Source organism: Archocentrus centrarchus, chromosome 5 (genome assembly GCF_007364275.1).
Source record: "Archocentrus centrarchus isolate MPI-CPG fArcCen1 chromosome 5, fArcCen1, whole genome shotgun sequence".
NCBI lineage: Eukaryota > Metazoa > Chordata > Actinopteri > Cichliformes > Cichlidae > Archocentrus > Archocentrus centrarchus.
In genome coordinates, this window is record NC_044350.1 from 19,774,371 (window position 1) to 19,797,627 (window position 23,257).

General features: G+C 38.2%; 1 protein-coding gene across 1 annotated transcript in view; it reads left to right on the plus strand.

The window, feature by feature from the left end:
• Nucleotides 1-909: 909 nt before the first annotated feature.
• Nucleotides 910-23,257, plus strand: part of cacna2d2b (calcium channel, voltage-dependent, alpha 2/delta subunit 2b) — a 42,595-nt gene continuing 20,247 nt past the window's right edge. The window contains exons 1-9 of the mRNA XM_030729168.1: nucleotides 910-1,245; nucleotides 10,932-11,013; nucleotides 15,188-15,304; nucleotides 16,140-16,199; nucleotides 21,894-21,938; nucleotides 22,091-22,226; nucleotides 22,322-22,453; nucleotides 22,548-22,605; nucleotides 22,700-22,750. Of these exons, the coding sequence (XP_030585028.1) occupies nucleotides 1,133-1,245; nucleotides 10,932-11,013; nucleotides 15,188-15,304; nucleotides 16,140-16,199; nucleotides 21,894-21,938; nucleotides 22,091-22,226; nucleotides 22,322-22,453; nucleotides 22,548-22,605; nucleotides 22,700-22,750 (794 nt within the window). The 5' untranslated portion in view covers nucleotides 910-1,132. The remainder of the gene's footprint in view (nucleotides 1,246-10,931; nucleotides 11,014-15,187; nucleotides 15,305-16,139; nucleotides 16,200-21,893; nucleotides 21,939-22,090; nucleotides 22,227-22,321; nucleotides 22,454-22,547; nucleotides 22,606-22,699; nucleotides 22,751-23,257) is intronic.

Sequence of the window (23,257 nt, forward strand, 5' to 3'; positions counted from 1 at the left end):
ATATCCCACGTTTTGATTGGCTCCAGCTTACAAAAATCATAATACAAGTCTCACAAGAAACATGCATCCTTACTGAAACCCAAATATGATTACTAGACAGAACAGCAACTGAGAAAACAGTCAGTGCAACAGGAAAAGGGATGACAGGATTGTCCAAAGATAATAAAAATATTTTACACCATTTTTGGGTATAAAAACTCGCATTTAAATAAAAACAAACGGTCCTTCACACCACGTGTGTGTTTATTTTTCAAAGTTACATAAATAAAAAATTTCAGATTAATCCTGAGTATTAACGTGTCCCACTTTGCACCACACATACAGACTCTTTGTCTTTCATTTCACTTTACTGGGATCTGATCACACTGTAAACGGGTCACAGATCGACAAGTTACGCAGCACTATTTTAATATTTAAAAATTCATTGAAGTTGATAATATATATTTTATGGTCAAATCATAAGTAAATAGAAATTAATTGAATGATCAAACGTAACATTTGTATCTAGTCATGCGTGACCGTAGATGGGTCCCCTGGGGCCCGAGGCCCAGTTGGTAAACTCAGCCCCAACGCCCCCAGGGGAGTGAAACGGTAGTTAGAAACGTCTTGATTTTATTACACTCAGGGACCCTTTAATACCTGAAGTGTTGCATCTCCCTGCAAATAGAAAAACTAAATTTATGGGGATGACAAATCCCACGTGGCTCCGCAGGGATAAATAAAGCCAAACTAGATTCTTCTTCTGCTTCTCTGTTGCCTGGTGAGCGGGAGCGCGCACGGATCCACGGGCTGCTGATGAGAGAGAGAGAGAGAGAGAGAGAGAGAGTCGTCGCGGACGCGCCGGCCTGTGTGTGATTGTGGTGTTGGTGTTGGTGGTGGTGTGTATGTGTGTGGGAGCAGGAGGGGAGACTCTGCAGTGTCTTGGCAGCTGCATTAGTGCATCTCCCACCGTCCGCGATGCCTTCACGGCCAATGCCTGCCTCCTCCGCGTCCACTTGACGAGAGAAACCGATATGAAGTCGTCGGGAAACTGAGCCGGACGTTCACACATTGCTTGCTATATGCCCCGGAGATAGTCCGGAGCGCTTCATTCACGCACCGAGAGCCCGTGACGAGAATTTTTTAATGGAAAATGGCGATAGGCGAAAGGTCTTGCAGCATCGTCTGCTTGCTATCTATCCAGATTATCTTCATTTTCAGCGCATCGTGGCCTGGAGCGCAGGGTCTCTTCCCCCAGCAATACACGTAAGTAACCCTCAGTGAAAACACAGCCGGGCTCCGATGGGAGACAACTTTGGGCTTGACCACTCTGTTTTGCTATCAAGAGATACTTCAGTTACCTTGCATGTTTTATCTTCTGCTGTTATGTAATTTGACAGGGTTGGCTATTACATCAATGTAAAGGCAGGTTATTTAAAGATCTGGAAGGTGCAGTCCACGCTATGACTGGGCATACATGAGGTATATTTGCGGGGATATATGAGCAGTCATATTTCAGCGTTTTCTCCCAAGCCTAAGACCCCAAACTGTAAGTGTTTATACATCAAGTTAGACAAAATTAGGAGCATCTGGCAAATGATTAATCCTCCCTATTACCATATGATGAGTTAGAGCCTTCATCTGATGTTCTGCACACAGAAGATCTGTAGGCTTTACCTAATAGATGACTGTGAATATTCAGTTTGAGTCTCTCAGAGACCTGTTTAAAAAAAAAAAATCACAAAAAGGCAAGGATGTGTAGTGAAGTTTAAAAGATGTAGACTGTGGCTTTAATTAGTTGAGACATTTGGAGCATTTCTATTTGACATGCAACATTAAGTCTGTGCAGTCATAAAACTGCTAAGGCTCTTTTCCTTGTTTCCACTGCTTTTCTTGTGCTCCAGTCAGTGCTAGATCTTTCCATAATGGCTTGAAAAAAAAAAAAAAAAAATCATGAAACACTCATTTCCTACAGCTTCTTGAGTAAACCACACTGTAACAGAAGTACTTCAAGTTCAGTAGTAGCCTACTAGTACTGTGCCTACTATTTGGCACAGAAGAAGAAAGGTGTGGTTTCATTGTGCCTTCCTGCTGAAGGCTGCATTCGAAGTAACATTTTTCTTGTTTTTTTTCAATCAGTCTCCTGCTTAGTTCTTCAATCCTAACCTTTAACCCGTTACTGTTAAGTACAGCTGGCACTTAAATCGAGACTATCTGGGCCCAACTCCAGGCTCAGCGATCGGGCTGCTCCGGAGGGAGGAATAGGCCAGATGGTCCACTCATCTCCAGGGCACATGCTGAAGAATTTCTGGCCAATCACAACTGGAGATATGAGGTGTATTTACCAATTAGAAAAGAGGGGTCTATTCTGTAAACTGGTGAAGTGTGGGCGTGTGCATATGTGTGTGTTTTATGATGAATTGGGTTATTTCAAGCTGCTGCTTTCTCCTCCTCCTCCTCCTCCTTTCTGCTGCTTTTTTCTGCTGAGTGCTCTGAAACAGCTCCATAGTCCTGTGCCCTGGGTCGGTTCGGTTAAGCTAAATGAAGCAGTACTGCAACGCCATAGAACACCATCTCATTCCAATTAAGAATTAATACTGCAGCAGTGAGGATTTATACCACTTTTCGCTCTCTCACTTTGCTCTTTCCCCTTCCACCCTTTCACACTGCCTGTCCCTGCTGATAGATAGATAGATAGATAGATAGATAGATAGATAGATAGATAGATAGATAGATAGATAGATAGATAGATAGATAGATAGATAGATAGATAGATAGATAGATAGATGTGTTTTTGTAGTAATAATCTGCCATAGTGAGGCCATTGTGAAGGACATGTGTTTTCTGCCTTGATTACATTCACTGGCATGTTTTCTTATACACAGTCTGCTTTCCTCATGTTTTTCCATCTAGCCAATCCAAAAAACATATTTAATATGAGGGTAAAATCCTAGTTTTAGGGTGGCAGGTAGTAAATTATTTTCTTTTATATTAACCTATTGATCCAGTTGTTCTCCTATTGTAAAGGGAGGTCATTACCTGTAAAAGTATGAAGTGTCCAGCTGGAGCTTTCAAATTTCAGTTTCTGTTATCTGCTGCTTTGCCTTCAAGAGACAAAGGTTGCACTTTTTGCTGCATTACTCTGACCATAACAAAATTATGCTAATACCTTGAAGCAGAAATTTGATTCTTATATTGTTTGACATCAAGGTGTTAACTGATACATGCAGCGATAGAAATGAAAGACTTATGTTTTGTCACCTTTAAAAAAATGACCATATTATTGGATATTATTATGATCTTGTGTCAGTTCTAATGTGGCACATATGACTCTTTAAATAGGGCCGTTTTGCATGAGTACTTTTAATTTTGTTTTGCTGCCAATATTTATGTATTTTTAAGGACTTTTACTAGAATAAATACTTTTTTTTCCCCCTAGCACTGCAAAATTATGTGTAAAATGCAACACATGTGGAGTTGTAACAGGGAAGAGAGGAAGTCTTATCTTAGTCACCTTATCTTAGTTAAATCCACTATTCAACAGAGCTGATCTTGCTCTCAAGGCCACTGCTGGTGCAGCAGTAGATTTCTGTGTCTCGAGTGCCTTTGTGCTTTTGCTCGCACACCACATGAACAGACATGAAAGGAAACAGCTCATATCTTAACAAAGTCAGGTGCTGTTGTCAAAAGAAGGGTTTTATTTGGAGGTGTGGCTTTGAGGAGCAGCAAGACAAACAGAACTGAGCAGGCATCAGTATCCATGGATAAAATAGCGATTGTCTAATATGCAGAATGAAAGGAGGTGGGTTGCAAAGTGGCTTGCAGATTCTCAGCAACCGTGTTTAGGCTAAAAGCAGCCTAAACGGCATGCACTGTGTGAGATTTGTCAATGTGATGTGAAGAAGGGCATTGACTGAGCCACCAGCTCATGTGGCCTGACAGTGACATCAGCTGTGCTTGATTTTGTCTAGATAATTATATTTGTCACAAGGGCAGAGGTGGGGTGTCCAAATGGAGGCATGAGAGTAAAATTTGAAAGCTAGAAAATGTAACAATTTAATGCTTTAAGTTAACAAAGGTATAAAACAAAGTGGAGCAGCAAATCCTTACACTAGTATTGACATTTTGTTTCAGAAAAGACATTTAATGATTTTTGATTCAGCACTACATGAAGATAGTTAAGCATTGAAAACATGTTATCACTGATTTATTAACCATCATGGATTTCTTTCAGTAACCCAATCCAATGTAGCAGTTTTTACTGTGCAGATAGATTGATTGATAGATCCTTTATGCCTTTTCAATCTGCTTCTTATACTTCACCTATGGCTCAGCTGTTCCTCTCAACCTCTTGCTCTCTCTGCCGTAAGTGAATATGGGTCACATCGTATAGTGCTTCTCTTTCCTCACAGGGCTGTGCAACTATAGCTGGTAACAGAGTAGAGGCACAAGAGTGCTTTGCTGTGTGGCCCCCTGTACCGAGTTTTCTGATGTCCCAAAGGGCTTAAGAGGAAATGGAGCACACAGTCAAAAAAACTTTAGATTGTGTTTCAGCAGCACGGATTCACACGGTCGAAGCTGCTCTGCAGTTCTGTGGGCTAGAGTCACGTAACAAACCTAATTTAGACAACTTTTTGAGGGCATCTTAACTAAAATTGTGATGAAGTACGCTCAGTATCTTCCATCCTAGCTTCAGTAAGCTATTTGGCGTATTTCAACAAGGCATAAAAGTGACATTTTAATAATGAAGGTTCCCTGGATGGAGGAAAAAGAAGTTTCAGTCAGCTTGTGAGGCCAATAGGCACGAGTCCCTTATATGATTGCCTTATAGCCCTCCTTACTGTGCTGTCTTCAGCTAGTTATGAGAAAACTGTGTAGAAATGTACGATTGCCATTCCAAAATGGTAGTCACAGCTCATGGCATGAGCAAACCTTAATTTTTGCAGCCAGCAGCAGCTATTCTGATGTGCCAGAAACTCGGGACAGTATTCTCACAGCTGCAATAAACCAGATCTGCAAAGCAGCAAATTTGAATATTCTTTTATAACAACACACAAAAGACTGGCCAGCACAACAAGGTGTGCACTGTTTTTGTGTAAAGTAAATAAATAAAACACTTTGCAGTATTTTCAGTAGAAAGTGAGAGGAAACATTGACTTGTTTTACCCAGGTTTAGGGCGCATATTCATAACTCAGATTCAGTTTCTTTTAATCGATGAAGATTAAGCCCACACATTTTTTTTTTTTTTTTAGCAAATGTCAAAGCATATGGGATGCAGATGGATGACATGAGTTAATGAAGCATTCATAGCATCTGACGTGCTTCAGCTTTGGTGTTGCTCAGTGTGATGTGGCTTGTGAACAAGATTTTGTTTTGCACCATGTGACATGTATTTGCCCAGTTTATAGGTGACGTTTAAAGGGAACAGGATCTGAATCTACTTTGCTCTTCGTGTCGTTGGATTTTGCGCCTTTTACAAATTTAAATGGGTGAGCACGTAATCTCTGTAACAGATAAAACTATCCATTTGTAGTCTAAGTGCTACTGAGCAAGCACATGTGAGCAGGCTTTGCTTACATGCACATAAACAAGGATTTGCAGCCATTTGAAACCATCAGCTACAACATTGATTTAGCTTTTAGTGGCTTTTCTCTAAAATTGCCCCCCGAGGCTTAGCCAGCAGACAAATTGATGGTTTTCCAGACTGATGAGAAAATAACTGAGTGACAAAAGTAAGTCTTTAAAAAAAAAATCTGTATTTTAATAATATGTTAAATATTTTCAGTTAATCAAATTAATGTAATCTTGATTTTTAAAGGCAGCTGCAACCCCGATAACACTTGGAGTGCATTTTAACATGGAGTGCATTTTAATGGCTTTCATCAAAACATTAGATCTTTTTCTGATTGCAGCTCTTTCTTTTTAATGTCAGTGCAGAGAAGGGAAAAAGAATCCGTGCATTCTCCTGTTTCTCTTTTCCAGAGCACTCCTCACTTATTTCTGCCACTGCCTCGAATGCCTCAAGCTAAAAAGAAATTCACTTTCAAATAGTTCTGTGTGAAGACATGTCAGGCATTCAATCTTATAATAATCTTAAATGGGCCTTTAGAGTGATACTCTTGATGTTGCTGGAGTACAAAAAAAAAAAGGTTATATCTTATTTTTTTATACACTGTTCTTGTAGCTGGACACTTCCCAGAAACTCAGAAGTATATTTTCACTTCAAATAGAAGAATGTGAAAAGTCTCGCACTGTATTAAGAGCCGTCTGATCTTCATCAGGTCTGCCTGTCCTCGGTTTCAGCTCAGCTAGATAAAAGAGAGAAAAAGAATTCCTTGCAGCATCCAAAAAGCTGTCTTTCTGTGGAGTCGGGCAGCTGAGTGAAGATTTGTGGCTTGTCTGACGGCAGAAACAAGCACGACAAGACTTTAATCTGTGCTGTTGTCTTGTAACTCTGCTGGGAGCTGTCTGACTGATAATGAATCGACTCTCTGGGCACTTACAGGTCTGATTAATTGATTTCCTGGTTTGACTGATTTAGGTAGAAACTCAAATTAACATTTATCTCTAGAAACTTTTCTTAAATCCAGCTGAAGTGAACTGCAGGATTACCTGAAGGTTAAACCAGTTGAATCATGTATATATTGGATGTATCCATCCTCAGTCTCTTTTTTTCAGGGCATACTGGGAAGTCCGTGACATAAATAGTGTGTTTAATATTATATACTGTAGTGTATAGTCTTTTAAAGCAAATATTTACATTTTAAATATTAATGGGTGCCCACACAACAAAATAAAATTGACATACTGATTTTGAAGGTCAGTGATTCTTAAACTGCAGGATCCTTCTTTGTTCTGATAGGTTGTGTAGGATTGTGTGTTGCTTTGAAATTGCAGCTTGTGATGTGATTATGGGACAGCATTTATTATTTAGAATGGAAGAGGACACACTGTGCTATATTCACAATATTGATTTTAAATGAAAAATTCTTATTTAAATGACTAGTTGGGTGAAGGCTGTATATTTAGTTCAAATACATTCGGGGAATGTATTTAGTTATACTAAAAGTATTCAGAACACATACCCACTAATGAAGTACAATTTAATAGGTCTGGTTCTGGGAGTGTTTTTCTCCTCAGTCTCATTCATCTTCATTCTGTATTTCTATTTTTCATTTGTAGGAAAAAAAAAACAATCAAAAGTCTAATAATAATAATAATAATAATAATAATAATAATAAAATACAACTTATCTTACAACTTTTTTTTTTTCTTCACCTTGATGGAAAACATCATGAGAGGTCATAAGGAGAATTCGGTGTTCTGAAGGTGGACTACAAAAAGTGCATGTTCGATATTTAGGTTTAATGCAGGTTATATAAATGTGGACAACACAGTAAAAAAAGTATGAAATATGTAATCTATTATTACACAGACTGAATATGAAATAAAAAAATGAATATACACTCACCATAGTACTGGGTTGAACCCCACTTTTGCCTTCAGAGCTGCCTTAATTCTTCATGGCACAGATTCAACAAGGTGCTGGAAACATTCCTCACGTCATAGACATCCATACTGACATGATAGCATCACACAGTTGCTGCAGCTTTGGCAGCTGCACATCCATGATGTGAATCTCTTGTTTCACCACATCCCAAAGGTGCTTTGTTGGATTGAGATCCAGTGATTGTGGAGTCCCCTTGAGTACAGTGAACTCACTGTCATGTTCAAGAAACCAGTTCTGAGCTTTGTGACATGGTGTGTTATCCTGCTGTAAGCAGTTATCAGAAGATGAGTACACTGTGGTTCTAAAGGGAGGGACATGGTCAGCTACAATACTCAGGCAGGCTGTTGCACTTAAATAATGTTCAGTTGGTACTAAAATACACAAAATATACCCACGCCATTACATCACTACCAGCCTGAACCATTGATACAAGGCAGGATGGATCCATGCTTTCATGTTGTCAATGCCAAATTCTGACCCTACTATCTGAATGCTGCAGCAGAACTTGATACTCATCAGACCAGACAACATTTTTCTCCCTAATCTTCTACTGTCCAGTTTTGGTAAGCTTACTCAGCTTCTTGTTCTTAGCTGACAGGAGTGGCACCCGATGTGGTTTTATGCATCAAGGTTCAACAAGGTTGTACATTTAGAGATGCTTGTCTGTGTGCCTTGGTTGTAACAAGTGGTTATTTGAGGTACTGTTGCCTTCCTATCAGCTCCGAGTAGTCTGGCCATTCTCCTCTGACCTCTGATATTAACAGGGCATTTTTTTTTTTGCCTAAAGAACTGGCGCTCACTGGATATTTTCTCTTTTTTTGACCATTCTCTGTAAACCCTGGAGATGGTTGTGCAGGAAAATCCAAGCAGATCTGCAGTTTCATAAATGCTCATACCAGCCTGTCTGGCACCAAGAAACCAAAGTCTCTTAAATCACTTTTCTTCTCCATTCTGATGCTCAGGTTGAACTTCATCAGAGCATCTTGACCATGTCTACATGCCTAAATGCAATGGGTTGTGATTCGCTGATTAGATACTGTTTTAATGGGAGGTTGAAAAGATGTACCTAATAAAGTGACCACTGAGTATATGTTTTCAGTCTCATGAGTGTGCTATTCAGAAGGTTTCCTAAAGCTTGCCCTTCTGTCTGCTCCTATTTATCTACATGAATCTCATTTAGTATGATTGTATGAAAACAGCTTATGAATTATTTAGTGTGTTAGGCTTTGAATGTTACTGCTGCAAAGAATTGTGGAAAGGCATTCTTCCCTTTCCTTTCATATTGTATAGTTCAGTGCACCCTAAATGCTAAAGGAGATGAGGAAGGAAATGAAGCACCTTTCCTTAGCATTTAGAGAAAAGACTGCCACTTGGATATGTCAGTTCACTCAGTTAGGAGACTTTTCAAACACAAAAGACTATTTGACTCCAACCAAATAATTTTAGCTGTGATGTGCTGTGAAGCACTATAGCACCATAGCTAAAATTACGCTTTTTGTGGTGGTTTGACTGACATAGAAGTAATATATTATTGTTAAACAAGTGCATTTTCCCCTAAAGAACACATTGTAATGTTTTCAACATAGCTGCTATACTTCTACCTTACAGCATCAATTTTTATTTTTTAAAGAGGTTGTCTTTATGGGCAGTGCTAGTCAACAAGGAAAACTCCACAGGGAGGTGCAGAGGTCTTGAGCTGAGATTTTGTTTGATGTTGCCCTTTCTTACTTAACGAAACACTCGAAAGGAAGCGGCCCAATTCAGACATGTTCTTGCTCCTGTAAACGCTTCATTTGGTTTAGGGGAGGGGGCTTACATGACGACCATTCGTTTGCCTGTTTACCTGTCTTATTCTCACGAGTGCGATTGCATCACATCGTCTTTGTACTAGGGAGCAGGCCGTTTGAACGCCTTTCAATGTCTGATCTTACTGTGCCGGATATCTGCATTCAGAATTCATTTTCAGGGCTGCAGTACATGTGTGAGAATGGCTAGAGATTTGAGACTGCCACTTGCATATGCAGAAGATCAAAATCAACCAAATTAGCAGGATGAAAAGTGGCAAAGGTTTTGTTTTATGTACAGAGTACTTAAATTGTTTTTTTTTTTCCTGTGTGACATGTTCTTTCAAGGTCACATTCAAGAAAGTCAAGCTTGATAATCAATCCACACTTTACCCCACACTGTCCCCCAGGTTTCCAGTTTTGACTGATTTGTGTTTTACTTTAATGAAATATTGTCCTGTCTCATGTACAAGGTACAATGGATACATATCAGATGTGATCTCCTGAGTTCTCCCAGTAGTGCCTGTTTAAGTCTGACAAATAGTCTCTCTACTGGATACATTGGACTGAGTATAGTTCTCTGTTCTTTGATCCAATGGAAAATAATGAATTTTGCTTTTGTTTTCCCATGAATTCATATTGTTTTTTTGTTTGTTTGTTTGTTTGTTTGTTAAAAACTGTGTGAATATTTCTTTCACAGTAGCAAAAACAGTAGCTTGACCTTGAACGGGTGCCCCTTCTATCAAGCCTAAAAAAAAAACCCACAGGTTGCGTGTGCTTATTTGAACCCAAATTGAATAAAATTTGTAGATTTACGTTGTTCTGGGAACAAGAGTTAAAGTAATACAGAGTTATGTTAAGCATTTTAATAATACACAGTATATATGAGACAGCTGAGTTAGAGTTATTGGGGATTGACTTAGATTAACCAGTCTGCATGTTCAAATGTTCCTGGACAAGATACTGAATGGGTGAATGTAGCTTGTAGGATAAAGGACTTTGAGCAATCAGTAAGACTAGATTTAAGTTGTAACATGTAGACATTGAATTACTCAGCTGTAGAGCCACTCTGTACTTCTCCCTGTTGTCCTGCTGTTGTTACAAATCCCACGACTCAGTGGATTTTTTTTTTGTTTATCGTTCTTTATTCTTATTTGCTGAGTTTGAAGAGCACTTTACAAAAACCCAATGTCATCAATAGATGGTGGCTCTAACTGTAGTGTTTAAGAGATATTTACACACACTGATTTTTTTTTTTAATTAAAAAAAAACAAACAAACAAGAAAAGACAATTATACTGATGAGTTAAAAAAAAAAGACTTACCATTGATCATGTTTTTCTGCTCACTCTGCTGCATTGGAAGCCATTGGTACCTTATTATAGTTTCTTGCAGTGTGGGTGGATATTTTTTTGTGCATTCAGTTAGTACATCTTGAAACTATATTTGTCAACGAGCCAAAAAAGAATACAGTTGTCTTTTTGTCTGTTTTAATTTTTGCTAAATGAAGCCTCTTGGCATAAAACGTGTGGTAATCCACATGCAGTTAACTGCTAATCTTGTTACATCTTCGCTGATTGTTTCTGTGAAACAGATACAGCTATCTTTTTCATTTGTTTTGTGTTGTGTGACAGTCAGCCTCTGGTGTTTATCCACAGGATGATGCACTGGGCCAGGCGTATCGAGCAGGAGATTGACAGAGTCTTTCAGCACATCACTGGAGCTCAGCAGCTGAAAGGGGTGAGTGTGTGTTTGCCTTACTCAACACAGTGTTGGATATACTCAATAAGAAATGCACCGAGCAGAGAGGTCAGTGTGCAAATTGACTATAAATCCATTAAGTTGAAGAGCTGAAGCTAAATAGGTGCATAAAAAGAAGAACACAGTCAGTCTTCCTCACTGAAACCACTTTGTTTCCTTGTTTGGTAGTTTTCTGGGATCCCTGCAGAGCCAGCAACAAAAAAGATTTTGTTCTCTCAGGACCGCCATAAATCTTTCTCTAACAGTTTTTCTCTTTAGAAGTTATTTTAGTATAGAGTATACTCTGTTTTTAGATGTTTTAGATGCATAATTTTTCCTCGCACTTTGTGTATTACACTGTGTTTGCAATAATTATCAATTTTGCACACACTGTATGAATCCTATTAAGTGAATGAGACGCCTCAACACACACCTACAGTAGTTAGATTTAGAGTATCTGAATTGAGCTTCATGAAGTCATGAGCTTAATAACACCTACAGGCCTGAATACTAATTCAGGCCTTTCATGTTAATATTGAAATGGTTCATTTTTGTGTACATAAAGGGTATTTTTCATCAAGCTCTAAATTGGAAGTGACTGCACAGTCATTCATTCATTTTTATGTTACATACATTAGAGTAATCTGGTTCCTGGCTCTCTTCATTCTGATTCAGTATATTCCATATGAAATGGTTCTAACTTAAAATAATAAACAATATGTTGTATTCAGAAAATATTATTTGGCCTGTTAAAAAACTCTTATATATATTAAAAAAGCAATATTGTCCAGATCCAGTGAACTTGGATCTGGCCCTCAGACTCCAACTCTACTGGTTCCAACTGAAGGTTGAACATCAAAGGTTTCAATGAGCGTCACTCATGCAGAAGTAATAGTGAGGTTTTGATAACTATTTTATATTTAAAATAAATGAACATCTTACTGGAGCAGTGTAGCTCAGTTTGTTGATGAATTTGCTGTTTTTATGGGATTTATTAAGATAAAAAAATATTTAGAATATCTGCTGTTAGAGAAATTCACTGTCATTGCACTGAATTTTCTTTCTTTCTTTTTTTTTTGCCTAATTGTTCACAGTGATCTGGTAGACTGTCATTCTTTTCTCACTTATTTTTTTGTGTCCTGTATAATTTCAACATTATTTCAAATCTTTAGTGTAACAGGTGGCTGGGAGGGGTTGTCCCTCAAAAGGCAAATGCCAAAGAACAAGACCAAAGCTCATCTGTAGGGGGCAAGAGATCCCTGCTCTGAGGAGATGTGTGGGGGCGTTCCCTCAGCAGAGAGCAGCGGCACGTGTCCTCTCTGTTTGTGTCACACCATAGCAGATGGTCAGCCTGCAGTAATGCCTTGATGTGAAACTCACTTGTTCATTCAATCCTCAGTAATCCCGCCATGCTACAGAAACACTCCTGATCTGTTAAAGAAATTGTTCTCCTTAGCTTAGGAAGCTCTGTGCAATCTCCTCTTGCTGAAGAAACAACTGCAATTCAAATGAAGCATCATTTTCAATTCCTAAGCCTGGAATATACATTTGTAGATAACTACAGCTGTCACAGTTAGCTGTGTGTATTGTAGTAATTTGAGGACACAAAAGGCAGGTTGCAGGAGGCATGAAAGTGTCAGTAATAAAAAAAAAAAAAAAAAAAAAAAAAAAAAAGAAAGTCGAGCTTTAATGGCTGATTAAATGCATGCAAAAACCACAAATGAAATCCAAAAATTTCAAAAACACTAGGAACAGGTGACCATGGAGCTTAGGGAATACCAGATCAGGAATGAACGGCATTAAATGTATGATGTGATAGTGAAGAAAAAAAAAACATAAGGACACAGGGGGGAAATTAGAAACAGGTGGGGCATGGGGCACAGCTGAAACAAATCAGGACAGCAAGTAAAACTCAAAACAAGACGTGAGAGACAATAACTAACAAAGTGAAACTGGAGCTAAACTAAAGACAGAGAAGGAAAATCACTGAACAAGAAACGTTGAGGAGGCTACGAATGGGAATGATACACCAAAATACAAGGAAAATTCAAGGAACTAAACTCCACTAATAAACTCCATAATTACTGAACTAGAATTTGAATATAACGTGGGAACTAACAGGAATCAAAACTTAGCCTCAGTCAAAAACTAGGATTCAAGAACAGGGAAAATAAACTTCAAAATAACAAAACTCAAAATTCCCACAGACAATTTACAACATTGGCCTCTGTGATGAATTCTTACTTGCCTTCAAGTTTCTAGTTCTTGCTGCTGGCATAAATAGTAAAGAACACAAATAAGTTTGAAAACCAACATGTTATCTGTAATGGTCAGGCCAAGACCCCTTGTAGAAGTCATCTAAAGTAATAAGGTTAAAAGTCTGCAGCACTGCTGGAATTGTGGGGCAGGAAAATAGAGATGTGTGTAGCTTTTTATTTATTTATTTTAAATATAGTTGTTGAGAATTGTCTCTCATGTTAATGTCATGGTACATAACCAAAGTGAGCGTCCTCTTGTAACTGTGGAAGTCAAGCTTTCACAGGATATCATCTAAGAGTGAGAGCTATTTCAGTTTGAATGCATGGTTATTACTGTTTTATCTACATCGCATCTATCCTCAGTGGTGCTCTTTGATTGATTCTACTCAAGACTTAGTTCTTCACAGACGGCACAGTTCACAGAAACACCCTGTTCATTACTGCATGTTCCCATCTGTGCAGCACGGGCCAGTAAAGCATCTGGTCAGTTCTCAACATTTGGGACATCTTAAAGTTGATTTCAGGAAGTCTAATTTTAGGGAGAAAGCCCTCCTAAAGTCTGTATGCTTGTTTGCCAAATGGATTCATCCAGATCAGTACTTTCCTTCCTGGCTTATCTTAATTTTTTCCTAAGACATCTTTGCATATGGAATAGATGAGTGTGACGACCTCAAATCTAAAAGACAGTAAGTATACAATGAGAGGCTGTTAATAACTTACCACCTTGTTTATTGGATGACAACAAGGATCTCCCACTTTGTGTGCTTTCTGTGTGCAATAATGCACAGTTGAACACAATGTTGGCACACAAGATATGAAATTTATAATAAAATAATAACAATGGCTCGGTGGATGAAGCAGGGAACCATGTATATGCCACGTGACATTCTTTTTATTCTGTGTTGAGAAGAGTGACGGAAGGAAACAGTATAATAAATTGGTGCATACTTTTTCTTTCAGAAATTTTTTTTTTTCTTATTAATGTTCCAGATGAAGTACTGAGAGATATTTACCTGTGTTTTTTCCACCTCTTCATTGGCTTCTATGGTGACAGTTTATTCAGTGAATGTTTTCAGATTCAAAGCAGAAATGAATCCCAGACAAAACTGAGGAAAACATATCTCTTAAATGAAAACATTACAGAGGTTTACTCCCTGCAGCTCCACCCACTTTCGGTCCAGTGTGATTCCTAGATGTCTCCCAGTGACCCGTAAACTTCTGCAGTGTAAGAAATCTCAAAGAATATTTTGTGTGGATGTAGTGAGGACATACTGCAGGTGCTCTGAATTTAACTGTGGCATCTTTCTCTGTGTGATCTAATTCACATTCAAGAGCCTGTGGGGAAGAGCATTAAGAGCATCATTTGGGTGAATGTGATTCTTTCAGTCTGTAGAAAGCTTAAGACCCATGTGTATAACACACATCTAATTTGAATTGAACTGTGAGATAAAGTCAGCTGTGTGATACAAATATTCTTTTTTCATTTAAGCATAAATGGACCCTAATAGAAAGTACTTGTGATATGTTTTTTTTTTTTAATAACATGTTATCATTGCCGTTAAAGTTACTCTGGGTGCTTCAGGATGAAGTGTTCCCAAAGTCCTGTGCATGAAATGAGATGTATTTAGAATTGAACTGTACACACAAACACAACTCTGTGTTGTCACTAAATGGATGTGCTTTTGCAAATTCACAAGCTTTGAATCATGCGGCTCTGTCTGAATCCTGAGTACTAAACTTTTCAGTGTCCCTTTTTTGTTTTGTATGGCCACAGAAAGACTGATTTAGGCAGTATATCACAGATCACAACTTGTCTCTAGAATAGTCAGTAGAAATGTGCTTTGCAGTCCATATAGACTGTTGAGCTCCTATTGCTCCCATGTTCTTAACCGTTGTTGTCCATTAAAACTTTACAGATATACAACGAAGAAAGGCGTCGGTTTAGTCTGGTGAAGAATCAGCCTCGGAAGATTGTTGAAAAGGTGGCCTCAGATATAGAGAAGCTCTTGGCTAAAAAGCGCAAAGCACTTGATGTAAGTAAAGGTTTCCTTTTTGTCTTGTGGTTTTAAATGTTGCTTTTTTGCAAGTAAAGTGGTATCTCTCAGGACAATTTGACTGTTTTAGCAAGTTCTACCTTCTCTGTAATTTGATATGTAAGGTTTCAATTAAATTTACCTCACATGCATTAATAATATAATATTGCATTTATGGTCATGCGAAAAAGAGTATGCGCCATCTTTCAATTCTAAGGTTTTACATATCGGGACATAATCTGGTCCTTACTATTGTCTAAAATTAAATAAATACAACCTCAGATGAACAACAGCAAAGGACATATTACACATGTCATCTTTTATTTCACAAAAACTAAGACAAAAATGCAGAAGTGTTAAAAAAAACTAAATACACCCTTAAGCAGGTCGGTAGCAGCAAAGTACTGCTGATCAAATCCACTTGATTAAGTGATCACCATCAAGTGTGAACACCGCTATAAAAGTAGATGTTTTGTCAGTTTTCTGATCTGGAGCATTCAGGTGTGTGTTAACACAATGAATGAATAATAAATAAAATTCACTTCATGTATATATTACTATATAGAAATAACAGACAAAGACACAAAGGTTTGACTGAGAACTTGTGTTAAACTACCTGTACAGTTCCCTTGTTCCACAAAATGCAGGACCACAGTAATATTTACAAATACCACTTAACCCAAGTCTGGTTAACTCTGGTTAAGTTTGTTTAATAGGGATCCAACATATGATTTTTTTTTTTTTTTAAAGCCCCAACATTAGATTAGAGAGCGTGTCGGGCATGTCGTCATAATTGCTCCTCTGATGTGACTCTGTCTCTGTTTGCAACACACAGAGGTTAGCCAGTGAAGCAGAGCGACTCCAGCGGGAGCATTTATGGCAGGATGAAATCAAGGTAAATCTCAGTCTCATCATACTCTGTTGTGCATTTGTGATGTACTAAATTCAGCTCCATTTCTTTCACTTTCCGTTAACAAATTTATTTTTGAATATTTTATTAGTTATCAAGCCTTGGAGGGTTTTTAACATAGTTTTAGTCTTTTTTTTTGTATCATGTATTTGAACTTGAGTAATTCTACAGTAATTGAAAATAGAAAGTCTTTGAGGTACTTAAAAAATATATTAAAAAAGGGAGAAACAAAACACAATATTAGACTAATATTAATTTATCAAGACCCTTCTTGTTTCCATTTTGACAAATACATTTCAACACATTTCCTCAAATATTGAAAACTATACATATTCATCTTTATTTCATGTTTAACCACTAAATAAAATAATTCAGGGGTATATTCCTGAACGCTGTGTGTCTAAAGGGGATGACCTGAGAAAGAAAGAACATTTACACCAGGCAGCTGAGTGGATCCCTCTGCGCTGTGCTCGTCTGGCTGAAACAGATGACTGAGTGCACTCAGCCGTGTGGTTCTTTTGAGTCCTACACACATTGGCATTCCACTTTTCCACTCGGTCTGCTTCATTTCCCCGACAAAATGAGACGGGGTTAACCTCATCCTCTCACATGGCTTCTCACATCCTTCTCAGAGGCACTGAATCCCCCCGTGATTTCAGACGACTGCATGTTTTAGCCCATCTGCTGCAATCTGAGTTGACACTGTTGACCACTTCCTGAAGCATGCCATAAGCTTCCAGATAGATTTCCACATCTTAGCTGGCTGTTGTTTTCTCTTCCTCTCTCTTTTTAATTATGTGAAAAGTGATTTGGGCAAAGTAGCTAGATTTTGATTAGATATATTTCAATATTGGGCTGGGACTTAATAACCAGCATTGGCTAGAGTTTTCAGCTGTTACTGATGGCAAAACAAAAAAACAGACACTTTTTGCATATATCCATATCAGTTGGACCCCCTTTTGCCTTCAGAACTGCCTTAATTCTTCCTGGCATAGATTCAACAAGGTGCTAGAAACATTCCTCAGAGATTTTGATAGCATCACGCAGATGCTGCAGATTTGTTGGTTGCACATCCATGATGTGAATTTCCTATTCCACCACACCCCAAAGGTCCTCTATTGTATTGATTTTTATTTCCCTGGACAGAGGTGGTGTTGTTTCCACCTGTTTCCAGTATGTATGCAAAGCTAAGCAACCCAGCCTGCTTTGCGTGGAGCTCTATATTTAGCAGAGAGATATAAAAGTGATGCACATCTCCTCATCTGTCTCTCAGCAAAGACGGGAACAACCATATTGTTATACATAAAGGTGAGGGTATGATGATAAAGCAGATTCAAGAGAAGATTTGAGTAAATAGTAAACATTTCCTTTTTCGTCACGTATGAATGAAACGTCCTCTATTGCTGCTGACAGACCAATATCTGAAGAAGGAGAGCTCACAGGAGAAGTTAACATGGTGGATGAGCAGTGTTATTTCTTTGGACGGACTGAAAAAGAGCACTGACTGATAGCTCGGTGTTTTCGGAGGTGCTAAAGACTTTATATTACTAACAGCAAAATGACGAACAGCAGACTGATAGAGTTGTCATGCTAAGTTCGATTTAGGTTAAGGCGCTCTTTGGAGAGCAAATCTGGTAATCAGAACAGGCCAAAAATAGGAACATATCCACCTCAGTGTAGATGTTATGCGTACTCTGAAGTAAAGACAGTAACAGATGGCGATGCTCCACACAAGCCTTACAGCCTGTCTACTGATTCATAATGTGACATCGCTGAGCAGAAAACAGTACAGAACAATAGGAAACATTTGGTGGTTACAGCATCACAAATGCGGCTTTTCTCTTTTTATATAGTTTTAAATGGAAGACTTTTGTGCTTTTTTGGCTGCTCTGTAGATAAAATATTTAATTATAAAACATAACTCTGACTTTTATTTTGTGCATTTAGCATTTTATGGATGGAGGAATTGAATAGAAATGAATGGAAACAGAATTCTTCCTCCATCCACTTTCTTAACCGTGCATCCAGCTTGGGGTGTCTTTGTCATGTCATTGTTGTGGGCAAGAGGTGAGCTACACCCTGGAGAGGTTGTCAGTCTGTGACAGGGTCGACAGAGAGAGAAAGAACCACAAAGGCTCACACCCACACCTCTGGCCAAATTAGGCTCACCAAACAGTCATGCTCCTTGGACTGTAGGAGGAAACCTGTCATGATCCTGGGTCTGTGATCCAGCACTTTCAGTTTTGGACTTTCAGTTTCTATTATTTATCTATTATTTAATCTTAATCTATTGTAGTGTTTTTGGTTTTGTTTGTTTTGTATTTTTCATTTATCCTTAGTGTTTCAGTTTTGAGTTTTCTATTACAGTGTTTGTGGTCTTTCCTCAGTGTGCCTGCCTCCCTGTGTGTCAAGTCTGTGTTTGTCTGTCATGTTCTTAGTTATAGTTTATTTGTATTTAATTCCTTGTTTTATTTTGCCAGTCCTTGTATCATGTGCTTTGTTTTCAGTTTTGCTTCCCCTGTCTCATCAGTTGATTCAGTTCACCTGTTTTCCTCTGCTCTTTCCACTCTCTGATTGCCCCATGTGTATATATTGTCTGTGTCCTTCACAATCCTTTGTCATGTCCTCCTTGTTGTTTATAAGATAAGATAAGATAAAACTTTAATGATCCCACGACGGGGAAATTTGTGCATTACAGCAGCTCAATTCAGAGAAAAAATGAAAAGGATGAGTAAGAACAAATAACTAAACTAAAATAGAATAGAATAAAATAAAATAGCAAAAATCTATACACATATACATAAGCACTATATACATAAATATATATATATATATATATTATGCTGAGTGCTTTGTGTGTCTGAGTATCCTCCTAGTTACTCAGTCTATGTATTTCTGGCTAAGTCCAGCCCTGAGTGTATTTAATTAATTTTCCAATCAATAAAGAGCTGAGTTCAGCTTTACTCCTCGTGTTCCAAGTCCTGCATGTAGGTACTCTGCCTGCCACACAGTCCATCTGTGACAAAACCAGAGTACGTGAGGAGAACCCACACAGGTACATGGAGAACATGCACAATCCAACGGACTAAGAAGTTCAATTTGGTTTGAATTTTATGCCAGCATCCTCAGCCTAAAAAGAGTATTGGTGGCGCATGGCCAACTTTGAACTTTGTGAATATGGTAACTCGAGAATGATGTGACCTTGGATTTTCAAATTGATGCCATAGATGCATCAACAAAAATCTCATATGAGTTAGTTCTTACCATAATAATGCCAATCACACAAAGTGACAGTATTCTCAGTGGTTTAAATAATGATTTTATTCTTGGCTCTTTCTTAGCCATTTCTAAGTCCCCATTAAGATCTACTGATTCTACTGTGTTCTAGTGCTTCCAGGGGATTTGTGCCACCTAAGGATTCCACCGCCAGGAGGCTGAGGGATAGTACTGGTGGCTGACAGTACTTTATTTAAAGTTGTGACAGGGGCTCTGCATTAAGAACAGACATGATTCTTTAGTGGAAATCACTGCAGGAGCACTTTGGAAAACTACTGTGACACAGCTCTTCACTTCATCCACAAATGCAAATGTTGTTGAGAAGGAGAGTTTTCTGGAATTACATCGCTTCTATTTGAGGTGCTCTTTGGAAAGGATGCATATAGGCTAAGTCATCAAAGAACTCCAAGGCACTCTCTTTTCAAATAAAACTGATTGAACTTATAGGATCCAACAAGTTTTGCTTGGAGTCTGGTTTTGCTGCGTACCAGTTTATCCTGTAGAGTGGGAGGCATCGTAACACTGATTAATGGTGGTTTAGAGAAGATTTGGGCCATTACATCATCATTCTCAATAATACATCAATTGCTGTTTTATTTTCTCTGCCTCTGTACTATATGTTGTGACAAAGACTAATTTATGTTTTGTTAGTTTGGGAACATTTCTTTGTAGTAAGGTTTTTCTGTCCAGCTGTTTGGCTCGAGTGTGCGCCTTCTATAGGGTAATGTTTCTATATCTATGTTCCTGAAAACAGACTCGTTTTCCTGGTTACAGAATCTTGTCGCTCATTTGAACTGACCATAAGGGACATTTTCTCTAAGCTACTTCGAATGAAAGCTGCCGGCATGTAATATAGTGTTTCTGTTGGTTTTCTAAATACAGATGTATATAAAGTCCCTTTGTTATCTTTAAAGTTCATAAGATATAAGAAGTGTATTTTCTCCCTGCTATACACTAAAGATGGCTTAATATTGGGATTAATGTTATTTAAAAAATATAAAAATCTTGTAGCTCTGCCTCTGATCCAGACTAAGCCAAACAAATATAATCAGTTTGCCACCAAATATTCAGGTATAGACCTGTTTAAGAAGAACTATAGTAAGCCCCCATACCACATCCCTTGATCTGTTTAAATACTGTGTAATGTTGTTAGTTAAAGTCCATTCAGTGACAACAGAAAATCACTAAGTGGCACTTCAGATTCTGGCCAAGCACTTAAAAAATGTGCTCGGCCAGAAAAGTGCTGCTAGGCCCTGTTCATGGTCTATAGTAGTGTGATTTAATGGTTCAACAATGATTCAATATCAGTGGCTGCTAAAATGATCTATGCATCCACATTTAACTAACAACAACAACAACTAACAAGGCTTGTGTGTGCTGAAACACATTAGAGGTTTTTATTTGATTGATTTATTTTTTAGGTTAAACACGAGCATGCCGTTAAAATAAAGGCATTCTAAGTTTTATTTGGAAAGCGAGTACCTTGGAGTTCCTTGATGATTTATCCTCAAATGCAAGTTTGAAACTCTACCATGCGTGAAAAAAAGCACATGGAAAAAGGTCCTAAAATGTCAGACAATGTAGAAAACAGTTCTGTGGTTTTGAAATTATTATTATTTTTATTTTTATTTTTTTTTTTAATTATGGATGCTGGGCTTGTGCTCCAGCTTGTTATCCGCACATAACATCCATGCTTGTACAGGAGTTATGTGGGGAAATGAGTGACTGACTTGCACATCTGAGAAAGCCCTATTATAAGTGAATAATGAATACAAGTTTAGCAGCATATGCTAGATGTAACACAAAGTAGCAATACGCTCAACTCCAAATCATGATTATGCATAGGGAGCTCTGTTTCAATGAAATATAAAGAAGAACTGAGAAGGGTCACTCACTTGTATGTTGTAGGCTGATGACGGCTTATAGATGAAACATATTTGCCTCACCAAACTGAATATTTATAAGTATACTCCTCAGTGAGTGTTGGTATTCTGTTTGGTTTTAACGAAATATGCTGCCATCAGGGGATGCCTTGTTTATTTCTGGAAGATCGGACCACATTCTGCACTTGTATAATTCTAAACTGTATGAATGGTGGATAAAATTAAAAGGTAAAAAAATGATTTAAGTGATTAGAAAGTGATTTTGTGTTATATTAAATCTTGTGCTGCATTTCAACTTTTTTTGAAACAGGGTTGTAGTATAAATAAATCTCTATTTGGGGGTATTGATGGGCTTAATCAGGAATGAACATACATTCTGAATAACCACCATAATCTTTAGTGACTACCCTTATGAAGAACTCGGTGTCCAGAGACAGACTTGACAAGTGCATGCATATGATTACTCCTCAAACTGTTTCACAGTTGCAGCCTCTTCATAACTCCATCTGTTCTCTACTAGGAGCTGGACATGGCTTACTATGACTCCAAGGCAGAGCTGGATTATGTGAGTAAGGGACAAATAAACTGAACTTTTCTAAAACATATTTTGCTTATATTTACTCCATGTATTCTAAATGGCCTCAAGTACTGCAGTAATAAAACTAGAAAAAAAAGTGTAACTTTGAACATCATGTGCTTGTTCTCATGTTCATGTAGTATTCCATGGATGGAGAAGGAGAGGTGGAAAATCCCTCTCACATCAAGCTGGAATTTGTGTATGACCCAAACTTCAAAAATAATGTCAACTATTCCTACACAGCTGTTCAGATTCCCACTGATATTTATAAAGGAGGTAAGTAGAGTTCCCAACCTGAAAAGACACATTTGTAATTGATTTCACTCAAGCCTAAGGTGCGTATTTCAAATGTTTCAATGTCTGTTAATTAGCTCCCGTCATTCTCAATGAATTGAACTGGACGCAAGCGTTGGAGAAAGTGTTCATGGAAAACAGTCGAGAGGATCCGTCGCTGCTGTGGCAAGCATTTGGGAGCGCGACAGGAGTCACTCGCTATTACCCAGGTAGGTTTTAACAGCGGTCAGATATGGGGTGAATAAGCCTGACGTTAAAGTTGCGAAAATAGAATGAGGTGATTTTCTGCTCATTTTATTGCAGCAACACCTTGGAAAGCCCCTGATAAAATTGACCTGTATGATGTCAGGAGGAGGCCCTGGTATGCTTTTCTGATTAAGACAAATTTACATGTGAACTTGATGCATTCGATTGAACAAGCTGAAGTTTTACATCGTCTTTTCTTTTTTCCACAGGTACATCCAGGGCGCCTCATCACCCAAAGATATGGTCATCCTTGTTGACGTGTAAGTAATTGTACTCAATTGTTCCATTTAACCAACAAATATTCACTTTTTTTTTTCTGGTTATCTTAGTTTAGCCTGACTAGTGGAAATGAACGAATGGTTAGACTGGCTGGCAAACTACAGAAAGTCCAGGAAGCCGCTTCTCTCAACCAAGAAATTGTGTAGCACATAATTGTCTGCAACAGTCAGTTGCAGTTGTCACGGTCTGGTAGCTGTGGTTTCTGTTATTTTCCTTACTTGTTCACTGCCTTTGTGTTTTTGAATCGTGATCCTTTGATTTTTATTGTAATATTCAGTTCTTGTTTTGCTAAATTTCTTCCTTTTCTTATGTCCCTCCTGAATTCCTCCCTGACTGCCTCTCACTGTTAACAGTGTGCGTTTGGTCTCTGTCCCTCTTTCCTTTTTTTACGTTGAAGGTTAGATCCTCATGTGGGTTTCTGCGTTTTTTCTGCAATCCTTTGTGTTTTATTAAGTTCACCTATTTCCCTTTCCTCCTTGTGTATATTT